The sequence below is a fragment of the Ixodes scapularis genome, unplaced genomic scaffold, assembly GCF_016920785.2.
Source record: "Ixodes scapularis isolate PalLabHiFi unplaced genomic scaffold, ASM1692078v2 PGA_scaffold5__190_contigs__length_132052651, whole genome shotgun sequence".
Lineage (NCBI taxonomy): Eukaryota > Metazoa > Arthropoda > Arachnida > Ixodida > Ixodidae > Ixodes > Ixodes scapularis.
This window is the reverse complement of record NW_024609880.1, coordinates 129,536,312-129,556,989: the sequence shown is the minus strand read 5'-3', so window position 1 is coordinate 129,556,989 and position 20,678 is coordinate 129,536,312. Positions and strand designations below refer to the sequence as shown.

Here is a 20,678-nt window from a genome sequence, read left to right as displayed (position 1 = left end):
CTTTTGTTGTAGACCAACTCATTGTATATCAAAATAAGCTTGCAGTAATGCAAAAACGGTGCACTACAGATACCTATAAGCCTACCTGTGTTTCACCAAAGGTGTGAGCTAAGCGGGTTGACAGGCAAAGGTCGCAGTAGAAGCTCCCCCTCGAGCGCGTGCTTTCTATTGTAGATAACCGTTTAGCGTCTTGTGAGCACGCTCAGACAAAGCAGGACACAAAGCAACGGTCACGTGCTGGAGGCAAAGTCTCATTTGCGTTCTTAACATGGAACCGACTGCAGAAGCGCGAGCACACGCTTTCATCTACTCTGCACCACACGAGCGCGCGTATTAGGCAGGCCCGTTCAAAGCGCGGAGCTCGCTCTCATAACTTACGATATATGTCTCCTAACATATTGTCACCGTTACTCGAACAACTCGGTTGAAAACGGCCAGAGAGCTTGCTTTGAAAAAGTGGCAACGATCCGTACTCGAGAACCGAACTAAAGGCGATCGCAACGCCGGCACGTCTCCCGCAGCGGCCACTTCCGGAAATGCATTGCTGCTCGTATTGGTTCAAGTCAAATCGCGCTGAATCCCGCAAAGGCCGGTGGCGCCATCTGGCAGTGCCATTTCGCGGTAGCGACATAAATCACTTTTTATGTTTTGACTCGTCCCTAAAGAGCGGCGTTGTTATCGCGTTTAGTTTGGTCTCGGTGGACGCGAACGGACCGGGTTTCAACGGCGAGTTTCCCAACTGAGTGTTTTGTGACGTTGCATAAAACAGGCGCGTGCCCACAATTTCCTCGCGAAACGTCGGAAGAGAGCGACCGCCAAGATCCGAAGTCAAATATACAAACGCAGACAAACACGGGTTTAAGATATACGATGCAGTTCAACCACCATCCCCTCTCCTCAGCAAGTGAGCCATGTTGATGTTACCTCTACCCTCTGATTGCGCAGACGAGAGCGGTCCACTGCCCTGCCAGCGGAAGTGGGACGGGCTCTCCTGCTGGCCCGTGACGTCACCAGGCACCGTGGCCGTCCTGCCTTGCTTCTCATTCCTCAACGACCTCTTCTACGACACGTCCAGTGAGTGACTGCCTCCTTCGCGTCCCATATACTTCGCATCACCTTAAGTCTAGACGCAGCCGACACTACGAGCTCATGGGACCAATTAGAAAGCAACAAAAGCGCACCATCATGGTGTTCGCCACGTTTCTGTGTGTGTTCTATCATCGCTGAACAAATCGCAGGCCCAGTGACTGTCGCCTTTGACGCTGCTTGATTGGTCCTATTAGCTCGTATTGCGTCGGCTGCGTCTCGTCTAGAGAGTATTGCGCATATTCCAGGAAAATAGAGGTCGCCTAATTTTATCGACGCAATAATCATCGACATCTTTCTTTTTTTTAATTTTAAGAATGTTGATAGCAAAGAAGATCATCACTTGTTCTCACGGGATTTTACACCCGGTACAACTTTTTAAGAGGTGCTCTACTAAAAAGTAAGGCCGTGTTGCACTTCGAGTTTCGATTTACGTCGCGAGGGCGCGGTCAGATAAATACCGCTCTCTATGATCGGAACATGGAGAAAATGAAATAATGTAATTTAGTAAGACGCCTTTTCTGGTCCTAACACCTTGAGGCAGAACTCACTTTTGCTCATACATCAAACACACGGTATTCGCTGCGAACATGACGACCGAATGTATTTATTGCTAAATTAGCCGAGTATCAGGGAGAATGCTCTGAATGCAAGTACATGCGCCGCAAGCACGAATAAAATATTCTTGGTAAAGTACCAAAATAAGGCGTTGACGAAGGCGCGTGGAAGATGCCATTTGTTTTAGGCTTTTGCTTTAGCACAGTTAAGGCCGATTCGGACACTTGCGTTTGAGTGCGTTTGACTGCGTTGCGTCAAGAACCGAAAGCCAGCCACCGGCACATCTGTGCTTCGTATGAAGCGTGGAATCCAATTCAAGGTATCATCATGCCACATGATATAAGCAGCAGGGATGTCCTGGTTTCTCGCACACGCAACGCCGTCAAACGCAACTGTCTGAACCAGGCTTTACTGCTGCGCGTGTGACTACATCCGAAGCATGCTCCTTGGTGCTTGGTGCTTTAGCAAAAGGTATCTGCGAACACACCTAATGCATACATAAGTATGTTTCGAACGTGTCTACAGAGAGTCTATTGTTTGACCAGTGTAGCTGTCGTGCGAGTAAGAAACACGCTTTACATAGTACCTTCAGACTGTCTTTCATATGCTGTAGTAACAGTGTTACTGCAGCTTTAAGAGTAACCCTAAACACCTTTCCTGCTTGGGAGAAATTCACCCTCACTTTTTTGAAAGAGATATTAAAGCAATAATTTTATGGGGTGTACTTTGTAAAGATTTCTTCCTCGTTCGTTCTCGTCGCCGCAAGCGCAAAAAAAAAAAAAGTATTTTATTTTTTTATGCCACGAGGAGAGGGAACACAAGATTTCCCGTCCGCCGTGTCGCGAGAAGAGAGCGAAGAGGGCAGCCAAGAATTACGCGACGAAAGGAAAATCATAGTGTCGTCTGCTTGAAATACTTGTTTTCAAATATCGCTCTTGTTATCCGAAATCCCATTTTGGGAGTATCCATCTGCTACGCGTAATATTGGATGGTTTTAGAAGCTTCCACTGAGGTCACCCACTTCCTTCATGGATGAAACGGACTCCGTTTGAACTCCGTCGTGGTTGGCGTCGTGGATGTCGATGCCACTGACTAGTGCCACTGGCAGTCGTCAGTGGCATCCACGACGCCAACCATGACGGAGATGAGAATTAACCAGCTATGCACCTCCGTCCTCAGGTACGTGATGGCACAATTGCACCCGCACTGTGCGACCGAGCTACACCTATCACTCTTGCTTCTTCGCACACTGTGGACGAAAAATACAAATTTTTTATTTTACTTTTTCTCCTAACGTTTTTAGATTTATCTCCCAAGCAAAACACGAACCTTGAAGCGTTAAAAAAAAGAAAACCATTTGCCTTTCTTTTTCTGCTTTTTTATTCTTGCGGGAGGAATGGCGAGGAGAAAAGTAGAGGTAGGGTTTATTCTTTAGATCGGCCTTTAATCTGATTTGTTTGAACTTAATTTGGAAGCGTCTCTTAAACTTTCCTCTCTGTGTCATAGATAGGTAAAAAAGGAGGAACCCTTGCTCAAACATTCGACGTTCTCCTGGCTTCAGTGGGGATCAGCTTCCAGACTCGCTGCAACCGGAAGAGTAGGCAAAAACGCGATATGAAACACAGAAAAGGCCCGGCTAACCTGATTACGAACTTGCCGGTCGGCCCTTCCACGCAGCATTGGTCTTATATACAGCCAGTTAGCACGTTAGATAAACGCCTTATTTGGTACAAGCTTGGCAGTCTTACAGGCCGAATTTGGGCCTAATACGACATTGCAGCAAGGCATTAGTGAGGGGCAGATTACTTTTCTACTGCTTTTCTCTGTCCCATGACACAATTGCCGAAGCGCCAGCCTTGAGCCAAAGGTGCTATGTCTGGTCTAAATCTGGCACTTTTATGTCTAAATCTGGCACTTGTAAGCCTAAATCTGGCACTTGTATGGCAGTTTAGGCCCAAGTTGTCATAGGAATATTGACACCCCAGAAATAGAGCCTCACTGTGCCACTTGTTTGGCAAATTATTGCCACAATAACTGGACTAAAAAAAAACAAAAAAAACTCAAGTTTTATTTTATACGTTGACTTCTTCGGGGTTTTTTAAGGCCCTAAAGGCACAAACAAGAATCACATTTTGGCTAAGAGAACTGTGGAACGCGGGAACAAAAACAAACGTAAAAAAATCCTAGGGGGGTATTCGCTGGTGGCTCAAAAAATAGTGTTTTCCTCGTTCCATACCGCAAAAAGATACAAGTGCGTCGTCGGAAGAAGTGAACCACAGAAAAGCAAACGGCGGCAGCCGCCCCGCAAACGCGATGTGAGGAGAATAAGAACAAATCATATATTTTAAACAACGTCTAACTGTTTTAGTATTTTAATATACGAATTGGCGAAATATGTTCGTGACGAGGAACTGCGCCCGTGCAATGGCAAGAGTCGGCTATTCTGGACTAAGGAGTCAACTAATTTTAACTTGCCGGTGTTGCAGCATCATTATCATCCGTCTATGTTACTTGCTGGTAATAATTAAAGTATTGCTCGATGTTATCAAGCAGATCACTCTTTTTGTTGTGAAGCCCAAAGCGCGGGCTATGTCTTGGGGCCGGGACTTGAGGCAATAAACGTTGTTGCTATGCACCTTCCACAGACCACAGTCGTTGTTCCAAGCTTGCAGCGCATGCATGCCGCGTACTCGACCGCGGGACAGACAGCCGTGAAGTTGCAACAGCTATAGGGAGTATTCACTGGCGGCCATAGCTGTGTGCGCGACTGCTGAGCGCGTGTTGATGGCGAGCTTTCACAGTTCTTTTGTAACGTGCATTAACGCACCATCAAGAGTGCCGGTCTTAGCAGCCTATTGATGTGAGCTCGTTCTGAGCTCAAGCACCCGCACCGCAAACACATTCTCGATTCCCTGATTAGTTTCGTCCTCTCATCGGGGATCGACTGTTACATTTAGCCTCCTCCCCCTACCCTTCCCATAATCCCCTTCCCCCTTCACGATTGGATGACTTTATCAAGAAATCGTGATGTATCCCATCCCTTTGATAAATACGTTTTCTCACTCACTCATGCGCTCTAAACAGCACCCACAAATATGGCCGCCCAGTGAATACTCCCTATGCTCCATCTCAGGACTTGTGTGCAGCAAACGCAAGGTCACAGGCGCGGGCACGTGGCTTTCAGTTTCGCTTTCCTTTCGCGAGTGCTCGAGATAGGTAAGGATATGGGAAAGCTACGAGCTCGCACCTGCGCTTTTGCCTCTGGTGCACCATCTCCCCAGCCCAGAACGTGCACTTTTGTCGCTTCGGAAAGAGAGCAAATCACGCGCCATACGCACGAGCACTGAAAATGGAATCGGCGATGAGCCCTTTTTACAGCGGAGCTGTTCAGGGCTAGTTTTCCCAAAATCGTGTCTCCCCGCAAAGAAATGAAGACACCTAGGGTGCCTCAATGTCCTTCTGTTTAGGGTGATGCCATCGTTTGTAGTACCCGATGCCGACAGCACGCGCTCACGGGTAAAATACAAAGAAACCGTAGGAAACAAAATGTCGCCGTAGCAGAGTCAGCGCCACGAGCGCGTGCAGGGACGCGCTCTTTCACGCGCTTCAGAACAAAAAATAAAAATAAACGTTCGAAACAAAATGGCCAGATGTCATCACCCCAAGCAAAGCGCACATGAAGGCACCCTAAAGACACCCAACTCTGGACATTTACCGCCATCTATGAGCGACGGCGGCTAGCCACGCAGCCTTTCCACTCTGTCTTGCCGACTTGCGGCCGACCATTACTTTCCATTGTACAGCTCCGCTGGTCTTTTTTCTTCACCAGAGTGGAACGGCTGAAAGTTTTTGGATAGGTTTATCAGCGCATGAGTGATGCTGAGTATGCCGTGAGCAAAGGATTTAGCAGGAACGGAAATAAGAGTAATGTAAGAACTTAAATTTTGACGGTGTTGGCAGTGTTGGTTTCAGAGCACAATGATTTCAAGCTTCCACTATGCTCGTTACAAACACCGTCGAACTTGTTGTTTCTTAAGGTAATGACGTCAGGAGAGGAAACCGTAGGAGGGCGCCACCGAAACATCTCGACTAGAATGCCTTCATACACACGCGCGCTTTTGCTTGAGTGGTGACATCTCACCCATGTTTTTCCGCCCATTCGTTTTTTAATGCATATTGAAGTGCGCGCATTCCGGTGTCACTCAGCTCGAGCGCGTAGCTTTGGCTAATGCATAGCCGCCATTTTACCGCCCAAGTCACGCACCGAGTGCGCGAGAGCGTCACGCGCTGGCACATTCAGGGCAACAATGGAGGTCTTTACCCTGAGACAGACAGACATGTAGGCACCCTAATCACGACGATATTGACTGGACGTCATTATTGAGGGCGATATTTAGAGCGCGTGTTCAGTATGGGCTCTCGTTAATAGCCTACTAAGATAGGCAATCTTGATGGTGCGGAATGCATGTTGCAAAAGAACTGTGGTGGCTCGTCGTCAGCACGGGCTCAGCAGCCGCGCACACAACTATGGTCGCCAGCGAATGCGCACTACGAGAGCTGGATGGTGAATGTAGCGCCACTTAGACCGGGAATGGGCATGCTCCAATCAGAAGTCACTCTGTAAAATGAAGCGCTCAATTATTTTATCACGGAGCGACCACTTTGTGCCTAATTAAGAAATTGACTAAATGGCGTTACGTACATTATCCCCAATATTATTTACCGAATTCCATTAAAATATGATGCCCTTTCTTGAGTATGAGATTATTACTCAAGTTATACACTGCCTAGACTAATACATTGTTGTTAAATAAATAATACAAAACAAATTAAACTTAACAATGCGCTTTCTTCACTAAAATACATGTAACGAAAACAATTATGGTTATTCGATCGGACTAAGTATTTCGAAGGGAACATGAGCGCCCGTTTGACTAATGCTATATCTTAGAATTCTGGTCGGGCTCCAATATTTTGTATACTTAAACCTAATACATTGTTTCCAGAGTCGTGTAAATTTAAGATAAGTAGTTAGCGGAAATAATTTACTTCCTCGGTTGAGATACGAATCGCCCGTGTGTCATGAATTTGTAATATTTATATTACGATAAAAAAAACTTTAAGAAAAACCTATTTAGAGCTGTGCTCAGTGAAACATCTCGCACTCTTTTTCAGATAATCATTCCAAAAATGAATTTGGGAAGCAATTTCTTTTAGATTGCACGAGAGCTATAAAAAAAATAAATAGGAAGTCACCCCTCCTGTAAGACGTTCCGCACTTTGGAACATACGGGTTTTAAGAATCCGTCGCTACTTGGTAGCGATCAATTTCCGGCCGTAGACCCGGAAAAGATATATATATATATATATTTATCACCATTAATCTAATCGACAAAACGGAAACTTCTTTTCTTTTTTTTTTTTGACTTTTCGGGCAATTATTTTTCGTGACCTTTCGGGGAAGCTTAGACGACTGAAGGCTTTGCATTTGTTGAGCGCCTAAGTTCAATTTTGTCATGCCGGTATTTTATTGCGTCGTTTTTTTCCTTTCCCTATAAAGATAGACTCCGTGTTCCCAAATGCCACCAATTCGGGGGAACTTTATTACCCCTTCCAGGAACGAGAAAGGGAGTCAGAGCTCCTAAGAGGATTAAATTAAGGGCCACGTTTTATCACACCAGAGACAAAAAAAGAAAAAAAAAGAGACCCCGTAATGTGCTTGCGGTAAAGTGACGTGATATCAAGAACGCCCCTGGTCGAAATTACAGGGGTTTTTTGTCTGTCATTTTTGTTTTATTTAGCTCGCAATATTTTGTGGGAAGGAATAAGTCTACTATTAGATCTCGGCACAGCCGCATTTATGCAAGCTTGTCGCTATCTTTATTTTCTTAACTGGAAAAGTAGTGGATGGTGATATCTTTTCTTTTTTTATCCACAGAGCAGATTGTCTTATTTTTTTTTATTTATTTGTTCAACAAATAGGTAATGAGAATTCACTTTAGTTTATTGACGGGGTTCGGGAGATTTCTGGGCATCTAGAGGGAGTGCTACAGCCAACGTTACTAAAACACTCAGTTGGGAAACTCGCCGTCGAAACCTGGGCCGCTGGCGTCCACCGACACCGAGCTAAATACGACAACAGCGCCACTCTTTATCATTTGTCTGTACTGTGGTCACCTTGAGCTTTTAGAAAGCATGTTTTTTGTAAAAGCAAACGGAAAAAAACTCTTTTTGTATGAAATTTATTGGAGTTTAGTACAAAATGAGGGGGCGTGATGTTTTTAAAGTCTTTAGTTTGCAAGGTTTTGCGGCACAATTAATAATCTTTTTATACAACCATGCTTCAGCGGTGCTTTCAGGTAGCGCGTCCCGACCTAGGTGCATTTTAACTTCGGTAGTAAGACGCGACGCGTCCGCTGGGGAGGCGAGGGTGGCACCTCTGTACCCTCGTCCACTGTATCTGTTTCGGCGGCGAAATGGCCGATTAAAGCCAAAATAGACGTCACGAGCGGTTCCTCAAATAGCCGCTGCGGGAGAAATGGTGGCGTTGAGTTCGTCATTAGCTCGGTGCTGGAGGACAAATCGGGGCCACTTCTTCAAATTTCATTTTAAGACAAACTAACTACTTTATAAAGTGAAATGATTTGAGACATGCGGCGACCTTTACTTTGCATTACAAGTTAGGCTTTAATAACTTTCATTACAGCGTGACGTCATGTTTCGCGTTAGCGTTGTGGGTTGTTTACCTCGCGAAGTCACGTGGCTTTGACGTCATGACCCTGTTCACCAATCAGGATTTTCGCGTCACTCCACCGACGCCGGATTTCCTGCAACACGAGCTCCTTAAGGCTATCGCATTAAATCTGCACCTACCACATTTTCTTATTGGAGCGCATTAAGTGCACTGAAAAACAACCTGCCTCAGGTCGGGACGCCTGCAAACTCCGTATTAATTTAATCATCCCGCAAACTCCAAATTAATTTTACTTTGTCGAGTCAAGTCACAAGAGTCAAGAGACAGCATGTTTAGGGCCAGTCCACGCTGGCACCACCGGTTTGCTGGCTGCCCTGAATCGTGGCCAATTTGCCGGCACTTCCTGATCGAAAAGTAGTCGCTCCACTTGGCAGCCGAGGAAGCAGAATGGAAGAACGCTTGTGCCGGACCGTATAGCCCTTCGCTGCCTTAATCAGCGCAGTGCGGGGAGTAAATTGTTGATTCGGTCGGCAGGCGCTATTGTTCCATGGAGAGGTCCAGCCCAGTCCTAATGTCCCAGAGTCGGCGTCCTCGGGAGAATAGATGTCCCGGTTCCATCTCGAATTCGTAACGACTATTTAATAGCGCTTCCGAACGAAGCTCGCTAACGTCGGAACGTGGGAGCTGTCATAAACTGCGTTGTAACGAAAGTTATTTACTCCGGAAGCGGAAGAAAATGCGAAAGCTTCGTTATATTCATACAAAAGTGCCTAGCGCAGCTCTTGTTCGTGTTTCCTTAGCAGCGGCGTCCAATCAAACTTGGTCACGCTATCAGTTATAGCTGCGCATTATAAAAACAAGTGAGTTCGCTTAGAAATTTAACACGCTGGTGCAAATGTGCATTACAAACACGCAGCAAATGGAGTGAAACAAAAAGCAGTGAAAGATCTGTCGTCTAGTCCGTTCCTTCGTTTATACTCTTTGTAAAGTACAAAAAAAAAAGAGAAAAAAAAGAAAGAGGGTGCGTTCACTTTTTTGCAGAACACGGAGACAGCCAATCACTGCGAACAACAGATGGATCCCAGCACATGACTAAGCTTAAAATAACTACCGTCACTGACTTCTTAAGAAACGTAGGTCGTGGCTTTATGCTTCTTGCTTCGTGATTAGTTGTTCGGCGCTCTTCTCGGCCAATGCTTCCTTCTGATTGGCTAAAGAGCGATAATAAGATGCTCGGGCTCGCCGCGCCCTGCTTTGTTTTTATGTCATCCATGACTATGTGGAGAGCAAGTTCGTCTGCTTTCTTTGCAGGGGCTGTGGTGACGTCAGAAAGACGGGGAGCTCCGATTGGCTCTGATCGAAGGATAGTGGGTAGACCTCAAAGCAAGCTGCATTGATGTCCACCCACTATCCTCCAATCAGAGCCAATCAGAGCTCGGTGCTCTTCTGACGTCATTAGAACCCCGGCAAAAGAAGCAGACGAACTTGCGCTCTCTATAGAGCTAAGAGTGCACGCGCAGCGACAACAAGCAAGTCAAACGTCATGCTGTTGTCCCTGCGAACGTTTGCTGGGATCCTCGTAATTTTTGCCTCGATTTACAGGCTTCGTGTTCTCCGGGAATGTCTTTTCCTTCATCTGTGCTCTCTTTTTTCGGGTGATTTATCGACGAACTGCAGAAGTCAGTAATCGGTGAATCGATGCCTCTTTTTACGTTTTTACGAAAGGAAAAGACTATTAGGTATCCACGACTTTGATTGGATACGTCTTTTGAGAGCAGGGGGGCTATGTTCGACAAATGTTCCGTTTCTTCTAATAAAGAAACGGAAGTGACGGAAGTGACGATATCACGTCTGATTGGTTTGAGGGTCAAATGACGAATGTTCCTTCTTTCGTCATTTGAGCCTCTAGTGAATCAGACGTGATATTGGCACTTCCGTCACTTTTTTTTTTTTTTTTTAGAAGAAACGGAACATTTGTTGAACATAGCCCCCCAGAACGAACCATTATCGAAGTCCGCTTATGAAACATTTTAATTGGCATTCCTATTAATGTGCTTGAGTCAAAATACGAATTAGCAGATGACTTTTGGATCGAATGCGAGAAAGACAGGGCCATACATGTGATGAAATACATTTCGTGTCAAAAAAGTCGTTTACAGTATAGATAAAATGTAACATACGCTAACCTGTTTTTTTTTTACGCATTCTTTTTTGTTAGCGCTTTTTTTTTTTTTGACTGACGTGTATTACATTAAGTTTATTAAAAGTTAGTCGCAGATTACAAATAATAAAAGTCAATGCGACGGTTGGTTGAAGTTTCTAATCCATTCAGCTCCTTTTTTTTTTGAAGGCAATGATGAGAAATGAAATGGGGATGTTATTTTTGATTTTGACCTCTCTTTCTGCTCTGCCCGAATAAGGGGATAAAAACAACTCAATGTTCTTCGGAGATCACAGCACGAATTCTTTCGTCGCTTTGAGTTGTGGTGTCAATCGAAAAATACCATAATGTGCCAGAAATTGCGGTTTTTATGAGCCTCCTCGGCAAAGGGAAAAATTATGGTCGCGCCTTCGGCGTTCAACAAAGCTTTCCATTCAAGAAGCTTGATATTAAAGAAATGTAGAGCGCACTTACTGAGCGTTTAGTAAACTTGAATATTTTAATCTAATAATCTCTTCCATGAATGCTGCCTCACGATTAACTCAAGAAACAAATTGTTCCTCCCCACTGTACAAGATAAAATACAGACAATTAAAAGAGTGAAAAAGGCCACAAAGCACTTTTTTAGTGTTCGTTATTTTTTCACTTGTTTATTGCTTTTAGAACTTTTATCATTTTTATTATGTCCCTAACTAGCCTACGTGCATATCCGTCTACATTTATAGCTCCGTCTTTTCTAACATCAGCAAAAAAAAAAGGCAGACTGCTTTGTGGTTTGATTACCCTGCCGTCCAAGTGTCAAAAAAACGTTCATGCCTCTTGCCATCATGAAAACACGGCCGTTAGAGCCCACTCCATTGCCCAGGCATCAAGGAGAATGCATTGAATTGTGTAATTGCGCCTCAGGCGCCAAACGTGCAGGCGTCTGCAGCAGAGACTGTTCTCAAGCAAAACCATAAAACAAACGGCATCTTGCACGCACGTTCGTCATCGCTTTATTTTGGTTATTTACTTCGAATCTTCTATACGGGGAAAGCGTGCGCGTGCGGCGAGTGGAACACTTTTCCCTGCATTCTTTTTGAGGCTTGGGTTCACTGGCGACCATAGCTGTGTGCGCCACTGTTGAGTGCGTGCTGGCGGCGTGCTTCCATAGTTCTTTCGCCACGTGCATTCCGCACCACCAAGATTGCCGGTCTTAGCAGCCTATTAAAGTGAGCTCGTTTCGAGCATGCGCTCTAAACATCGCCCTCAAATGTGGCGTCCAGTGAATACTCCCTATTGGCGATGTGAGCGATCGAAAGCGTCGCTGTGGTCGGCCCACCACAATTGGCCGAATGCTGACTATGACGTCAGGGAAGGATGTTTCATCGACGGAAATAAGAGGAATGTAAGAACTTCAATTTTGACGGTGTTTGCGGTATTGCTTTAAGAGCGCTATGATTTCAGGCTTCCACCATGCCCATTACACACACCACCGAACTTGTTGTTCAGAAGGTAATGACGTCACGAAAGGTAACCAAACGAGGGCGCCACCGAAACATCTCGCCGCTAATAGGTCTGTCACGGTATTAGTGGCTCAGCTGATTAAATGATTGACATTCCGAGTTTATCAGTGATGCACTAAACACTCAGGGACCTCTGAGAGTTCACGGTCGAAGATACAAATGAAAGCACCATTACTTTTCTTTCCTTTCAAGGAAGGAAGCAAAATCGTGCCACAACTCCTGATCAAATTGAGGCGAGCTCATAGCAATCCTGAAGTCCGACGCTGCTCGTACGAGCTGTGCACGATGAAGCGATCCCAACGTGTCATCGGCCATTGTCGGACAGTAGACCGAGAGGACAGATATATTTCTCAATCTGCGGTAGCAGCGATGTGCCACGTATTCATATTCATTTGCCTCGGCACGCATCACCGTCTCAACGAAATCAGAATATATTTCACTCCATCGCGGCATCGCCCCATGTTACTGAAGACATACCTGTAGCGCTCTACTGTGGCACCGTAATCGGTGGAGTATCGACATTCAGAAAATAATTGTACACGTTATATATATATATATATATATATATATATATATATATATATATATATATATATATTCCTGACGAAGGCCGGACTCCGGCCGAAACGTCGAAGATTAAATCGTCCGTTGTTGCTGTTTTTCACTAAGGGTTTTTTTCTTCTCAGTTTTATATATATATATACAGGGTGCGGCCGTAAAAACTTTCACATTTGGCACGCCTAGCAACAATCGAATTTCAAACGTACATACCTGAAATTGGGCACACGAACGTCGTTTATTCCAAAGTTTTTTGCCTATTTTTTTCAGACGTCAACTCTGGAGTAGCGAATTATTAGAAAGATAACAAAAATGGCAGACGTGCATTTCCTATGGCCTATACCCGCCCGTTCGCCGTCTGCTATCTGGTTCGCGATGCCGCTCCCAGTCGGCGCAATGAACGCAAAAACGCGGGAAACCCCCACGAAAGGCTGGTGTCGGGCGAGATAATCCCGATAAAAAGTGATTTGAACGAAATATATCAGTGATTGTTGAAATTACCTGTTTCAAGTCAAGTTCTGACAGATTGTCATGCAAGCAAGAAGACACCATGATGCGACGAGATCATTTATTTACAGCTGCTCGTCTTGTTGACAATTGCGGGTCGCTCTCGAAGACAGCAAGCACCGCTTCAATGAGCTCCTGATTTTTCAGTAGGCTCTCACGTTCACTGACTGGATTCTTCTTTTTAAAGTCTTCTCCACTCACAAAACGATCCGCCCAACTCAAAACAGTCGGGCGTAAAGGCGGGCGTTTATGAAATGCAGTGCGAAATTTTCGTTGTGCTGTGGCCACCGAGTTCCGCTCCACGTACCGCTTGACTGCCAGGGCACACTCACTTGCCGAGTATTGCGGCATCGCAGGGCGACGCGGAAAATATTTTGATAATAACTGCAGAAGATAGTGCAACAAAAACAATAAATAGGAACAATCAAGATGCCTCAGCAGCGGCACTCTTGATTCCAAAGTTGAGCTTTCACCGGGAACGGACCCGTCAACTGATAAGCAGACGACAAAGGAAGAAACACGTTCGTCTGCTTTAGAACATATTTTTATTAAACGAGGGCGTCCGCCAGTTTCTAAATTTCGAGTAAAAGGGCATAATCGTTCACATATTTCGGTAAAATCACTTTTTATCGGGATTATCTCGCCCGACACCAGCCTTTCGTGCGGCGCTTCCCGCGTTTTTGCGTTCAGTACGCCATCTGGCAGCGGCGTCGCGAATTAGATAGCAGACGGCGAACGGGCGGGTATAGGCCATAGGAAATGCACGTCTGCCATTTTTGTTATCTTTCTAATAATTTGCTACTCCAGAGTTGACGTCTGAAAAAAATAGGCAAAAAACTTTGGAATAAACGACGTTCGTGTGCCCAACTTCAGGTATGTACGTTTGAAATTCGTTTTTTGCTAGGCGTGCCAAATGTGAACGTTTTTACGGCCGCACCCTGTATATATATATATATATATATATATATATATAGAGAGAGAGAGAGAGAGAGATTTTTGCATTAAGAGCCGCATATTGAAGGTCTTCAAATCGATACATTAAATAGAATTTAATTCGTAATAAAGCTCAGGCCTAATCCAATTTTTAATGAAATCATAATCACTGAGAGGGTCTTGACAGCTGGAACAATGTAAGCGGGCTTCATTGATTGTCCCAGCATTGTCCCAGTCTTGCAGAGACAATAATTGTATGATAGTACGCACTTGGATTAGTTGATGATGCATTTTAAGCAAAAAAAAGCGACTAAAGAAAAAGAAATCTAAGGACGACTGAGAACGACTGGTTTGTTCAATTCCTTTGACTTGTCCTGTGACAGTAGTTGCCCGTCTTGTGGGTAAAGAATTCATTCCTGATCAAAACGATTGATTGGGCCTCACAATTCGATGTAGCTGCGGTTATCCACACCCTTTCTCTGCACACTCAAATTATTTTGTTAGCGATGATTATTTACGCTCATAATCATCGTTTGGTATTTTTTTTTGATTCTGAAGGATTTAAAAATTTCCCATTGAAAGCAGTTCAAGAACTTTGCAAGTATCAGCGCGTGTTTGCCTCTAGTCTGCTAACAAAAAGTGCCATTCGATGGTAAATTGTTGCAAATAAATTAATTTATTGTAACACCAGGCCAACTTAAAGTGCGCTCTTTATTCTGCGTTTTGAGGACAGCAAAGATGTTCAATTACTCGCTTCTTTTTCAGGAATACACGGGCTTCTATAAGCGATGCATTTGTAGCAGTTATAGATACTTTTCGTTTTCTAGGTGCTAGTCAAGTTGCAATCGAGGTATCATTTACCCCATAGCGGCATACCACGCAAAAAAAAAAAAAGTACTTGTTCAAAGATTGCTTTTTTTTTTTTTGGCGGATCAGTATTGGTCAGATAATACTAAAACTAAAGTAATTTTCATATCCGTAATGTTACAGTTGTAACCGACTTCGTGTTGTTTCCTTTCGTGTTTATATATATATATATATATATATATCTGTGTGTGTTTGAGTGTGTGTACATAAAGTTATTGCGGCTATGTAATAAAACCTATCAGTTAAACTGCGGACTTTAGAAAACAATTAAACATCGAACCCAGGAAGGCTATTCGTCTTTTGAGACATAAAAGCCCCCACATATCATCCATTGAACACATTGAGTTTGCCGCACCCTTAGAAACCATATCAGCAAAAGCAAACATACAAACAAAAACACGGCTCAAAAAGACTGCCGTCCATGAACAACAACAAGAAAGACTTCACGAGGCAACTGCTGCGACACATGCCGCGCTGATTTGTTTTCGTGCGGTGTTTCTGTCAGCTAATCCGTCCGAAGGGTTTGCGAAACAGAACCACGGCACAACTGTCGAACGAGTGTTCGAACAATTGCGGTTGCGGGAATCGTCAGTCCAAGTCGGAGAAGTGAGGCAAGTAAAGAAAGAGCGGCTGTAAACGACAGGCCTCCGTGGAAACGTGCTTTCCTTTGCCGCTCGTCTTGCTTTTGCTCTCGAACAAAACAAAAAGAAAGTGGCAGGGTGTCCCTCCTTGGGTCTTGTGTATAACGAGGGTAGAAAGTTGGGCAAGTTGGTGATTCATAATGATTAAAAAGCGCAACAAGACGACGGACACAGAAAAAGACACAGACAGCGCTGTGTCTGTGTCTTTTGTGTCGGTCGTCTTGTTGCGCTTTTTAATCACCTTGTGTATAAGTTCGTTTGGAATAACCTTAGACAACGTCCGTAAGATAGTGGCGTAAAAAATGTTTCGTGCGAATTTCGGATCGCCAGATAAGGTGGCTTCACCTAGCTGGAGGTAAATTCAAATTTGCGATTATATTCACGCACCCCCCCCCCCCCCCCTCCCTTTCACACACACAGAGGCAAACACATATAAGTCGAAATTACTGAAAAGGTGCAGGATGTCCGCCTGCCTGACACTCCTTGACACTTTCCCTCTTGGGGTGTAGTGGAGAATCACTTCTATGGTCTTAATTGCAAAGTTGCACTTAGGAAAGCGTTCACTGTAATGATGATTCTTGTCCTCTATGCTCCGGTGTAAGGGGCTACAATGTGCACGTATGCGCTAATGTTCTGATATATGTGAAATGGGCGAAAGCAAGAAGACTGAGCCGGCGCAAAGCGAGATGCGACCAAAGAACGCTGCGGTGGTCATTTAAGACTGTTATTGCAGCGAAAAGTCCAGCATAATAATGCTAGAAGGCAGACCAAAGCCAAAGGATCGTTAAGCAATTGCATTGTTCTGGGATTCGAAAAGTTTTACGATCTCCAGCCTACGATGACGAAAACCACGACAAGAAATTGGACCGGATAGCCGAGTCCTTGAGTCCTCATTTCACTATTGTTTTAATGAAGGCACTTTCACATTTTGTTTTGGTTTTAGGCGATACCCGGATTCGACTTTTGTTTTTAGGCGTGAATCTCAGTTCCCACAAAGCTCCTTTAAACGACGTTTTCAGGCTATTATTGTCTTCCACGCAGTTCGTAGAATTCTTTGAATGGCGGCTTTTCTCGCTTTCTGATTGGGACACATTGTATTGAAGTTTCAAGCTCGTAAAACAACGCGGTGTAACTTTAAAAGTTTCGGTTTTCATTTCTGGTGCGCTTTTTTATCACAATAGTAGCGTGTTGGCTGAATCTTAGAATTCATAGTTGTTCTGATTATTGTTGTGTATCACAGTGTTCGAAAAGCAGCCTTTGGTTAAAATAATGTAAGTTCGAATAAGCACATAAGCAAATATGGAAACAATTAGGGCTTTCCGTACACTACTGCAATAAAGGTTGCTGCGTGGCGCTAATTAAAAGACATTGCTCTTACAAGATGCGTTACCTTTCAGAAACAATGTTAATTTCACGCTAGGCGTAATTAATTGGACGCTTGCTAAACTGAGCGCTTTTTAAGTTCGCATAAAAATACTCGTATAACGTTATTACTGTGTTTTTACGATTCTCCATGAAGATGCTATCTGAGTAATTTGGTAAACACGAAACAATAAAACGTGTATGGACGAAGACGTAGCGATGAAAGAATTGTACTGTCTGTCTTTGTCTTTACATGTTTTTATTATTTCGTGTATTTCAAATCATCTTTACCTACCCGCTCTAAGTTAATGTTCGTCTCTGAGTAACATAGTTCGCCAACACAATATACATAAAAATAAAAAATAAAATGGCGAACTTCGATATATAAGTAGCGTATATTATCTTTCCTATTCAACGTAATCGATTTGACCGGGAGTTATTGTTTACTGTGAGATCACTCTTTGATTTTTAAAGTTATATCTTTCACGATTTCGGTTCACTAATTCAACGAGACTGTTGCGCGCGCTAACACTTTACTGAGGCAAATCGAAGCAGACCAATTTAGATACTGTTTTGACAGTAAGAGTTTGGCTTGGCTTTGGTATACAGGCTCCTCTTGAACATTATTCAGTCTTTAAAAAAATGCCGTAAGCTAATAAACTGAGTGCAATAGAACTTTCCATAAAGATGTCTTTTAGTGATGCCTTTAACGTACTCAAAGTTTTTGGGTGTAGGTTTTTTGCGAACAAAAGTAAGAAGCAAGAAAAAAAAATCCTGCTATATTTATGCACCAGGAGAAAATATGGTACACTCTAAAAAAGCCCGTGCGTCTGCTTTCCCGCACAACACTGGAGGAGCCAATCACCGTAACTTACGGAGGCAGCTCAGCCAATGACGATGCCGAGACATATGTTTAGACCAAAAAAAAAACAAGTCTGTGTTGTGACATTAAGCAATGCAAACGTGACGTTTTGCATTGCTTAATGTCACAACTAAGACTGCGTTTTTGGGTCTAAACATATGTCTCGGCATTGCCATTCGCTGAGCTGCCTCCGTAAGTTGCGGTGATTGGCTCTCCCAGTGTTGTGCGGGCAAGCAAACGCACGGGCTTTTTTTAGAGTGTAAAGACGAGCGAGTTGAACATGAATACTTAAAATCGAAAAAATAAAACACGAAGGACAAGCACAGGACAACCACGTTGTCCCGTGCTTTTCCTCCGTGTTTTATTCTTTCGATTTTAAGTAAGGAGGAAATCAAAAGCAGACCGGTTGGTTAGCGCTGCTCCACACAGATGGCACCACATAAACTGGAATGGCTCTTTGAGATAAAGCAGATCCAGGGAATCCGCTCTTTCGAGTGAGAGGAACAGCGTACACCAGATGGTTCGTTTTATCCCCGTGCTTAGGAATAACACTTTTTTTCCCTTCTGCCATTTTTGTCATCCAGGGCACTCACAAAATTCGATAATAATAACAATAATAATACATTTATTTATTACAGGTGCTTTAAGTACATCGATGTACAATAGCACAATAATAATAATATTTTTAATTTTAATATTATTAATATTTATTTAGGTGTTCAGAAACAACGAAGGAGGTCTTCCCTTTGGTACACCATCGCCAACAAGCAAGACACCTTTATCAAGCAACAAATAGAACAAATTAAGTGGCACATAAGTGTTCATGAAATCGGCTGCGGTACAACGTAATTGACAACGTAATGTCAAGGTGAGGTGGAGCGGTGGTGCTATACAATGTATGGATCCTAGAAAGAGGCGAAATGTTACAGGGTGAGTGAACATTGAAACAAGCAAAATGTTGTTACACATAAAGGAACATGAACATTAACTATCGCAAGAAGCTGCGCAGAATTAATTTCCCTATTCATAAGTTTATGCAAAAACACAAAATCACGAAGTTCAGGTAAGCAAAAGTTGAAGTGAAAACATTTTTAGCATATATTCATAGTTATAATAAAAGTGGCGCTAAAAGAATCTATCACACTGAATTGATTTCACATTTTTCTGACCATTCTCAATGCTCATAGCCTGCTTTTTAGATATCGGTTTCATGTGACAGACGCAAATTCATGTCGCGACGTTACGAAAGAATTAAAAAGACACACAAAAGAGTGGGGGTTTCTAAGAACCTTCGTCAATCGAGATATTATTCCTGTTGATAAATTATCTAAAAAAAATACACTTGTTGCAACAACAACAAAGAAAGCGTTAAGGGCTATAGAAGACGTTCCATCTAACTTTCACACAGCTAGTTTATTTAAAAAGTTGTGCGTTATCAATGTACATATATATTTAGCTATAAACTTCTCACTAGCCTAAAACCAAAACAAATTAGGGGTATAAACTTTCTGATAAAACTTGGACAGCTCTCTGAAAATATTCGCACGTATTCTACCCGTCGTGCAGAATGTCTGGAGGTGGTCACTGCAAGAACGAACTATGGCACACAAATGCTTAATCATGCTATTACAAAAATGTGTAACCTACTTGAAGATAAAAGATTGGAATTCAGTACAATAACCATTAAAGAAATTCGACTTATTTTCTCCACAATTGAATCTGAGTATGAACTGAACTTTTGGTGTCTCAAAACTTCTGTCTGCAAATAGGTCACTTTTCTGTTATAGCCGATGATAAATATTTTTCGTCTCAAACACGCTTTGTTAAATTGTGATAATCAAGATTGGTGAATGCTTTTTTTTATCCGTCAAGCCACGGCTACAATGCCTTGTAGGCGGTCAAGGACTTGTAAAGCTGTGCCATACAGATTTTTTTCTTGATCGTCACCATCAACGTACTATGAAAATAAACTCTTTATTAATATTATTAATATTATTATTATTACTATTATTATTACTATGACATTCCGAACACTTTACGCGTTATGCCCGTGACAAAGTATAAATGGTTTCTAAAAGTTAAAGCACTATCAACACACACGCCAAGATCTTTTATGAGTGATACACGCTCTATCGGTATTTCGTCGAGATTCTATGTAAAATCTTGGGGGCACGGACGGGATTAGCTGAGTACTAAGCTTTCGGTATCAGCTTCAGTCGCTGTGACTGACTCCTGAAGTCTGGGAATGAAAAAAACAAATTAATTGAGAGACGATTTTCTTAAAAGTTTTTCTGCTCTGAGAAAGTTGGCGAGCGACAAAACAATAAATAAAATGTGCGTAAAAGTTGCGAACGTGTGTTACTGAGCGCTCAGACAGAGGGCTTCGGGCATTTCTAATTAAAGGCTGGAGTACTTACTTCATGCCCGAACTTAGAGGGCAGTGAAATTAGATCCCGACTAATAGAACGCTAATGAAGCTGGAATTGGCAGATGCCCTACAGCACTGTCTGTTTTTTTTTTTTTTTTCCTTTTTTGTCAATTTTTGGATATCTTAAACATATTTACAGGGTGATAAATACTGAAGTGTTCAGGTCGCCGCATGTCTGCCAGTCTAGTTCCCTAACTATACCTAAAAAAGAAAATATATTGCTCCAGCACATTCTTTTTTTTAACCTTGTCATGCCTTGATTTTTCTTAGGAGTGTAAGACGAGAAGATTCATGACACATTTTCTGTTCACTAATCACAATTTCCCCAGGACAGTTTTGAACAAAAGTTTTAATAGTGCTTCACATTCGTTTTGTAACCCCCCACACACACATACTACAGACGCACGCACGCACGCACACGAACACACCCGTAGACACACAAAACGACCATCCTACTGAACCTTTTGATTGCGTATGCAGCGTAACGTTGATTTCTTCTTGAGATTCGTCGATTTT

General features: G+C 43.2%; 1 protein-coding gene across 1 annotated transcript in view; it reads left to right on the top strand.

Moving 5' to 3' along the window:
* The first annotated feature begins 911 nt into the window (after window positions 1-911).
* Window positions 912-20,678, top strand: part of LOC8050659 (diuretic hormone receptor) — a 71,143-nt gene continuing 51,376 nt past the window's right edge. Inside the window, exon 1 of the mRNA XM_042294347.1 lies at window positions 912-1,074. Within this exon, the coding sequence (XP_042150281.1) occupies window positions 912-1,074 (163 nt within the window). The remainder of the gene's footprint in view (window positions 1,075-20,678) is intronic.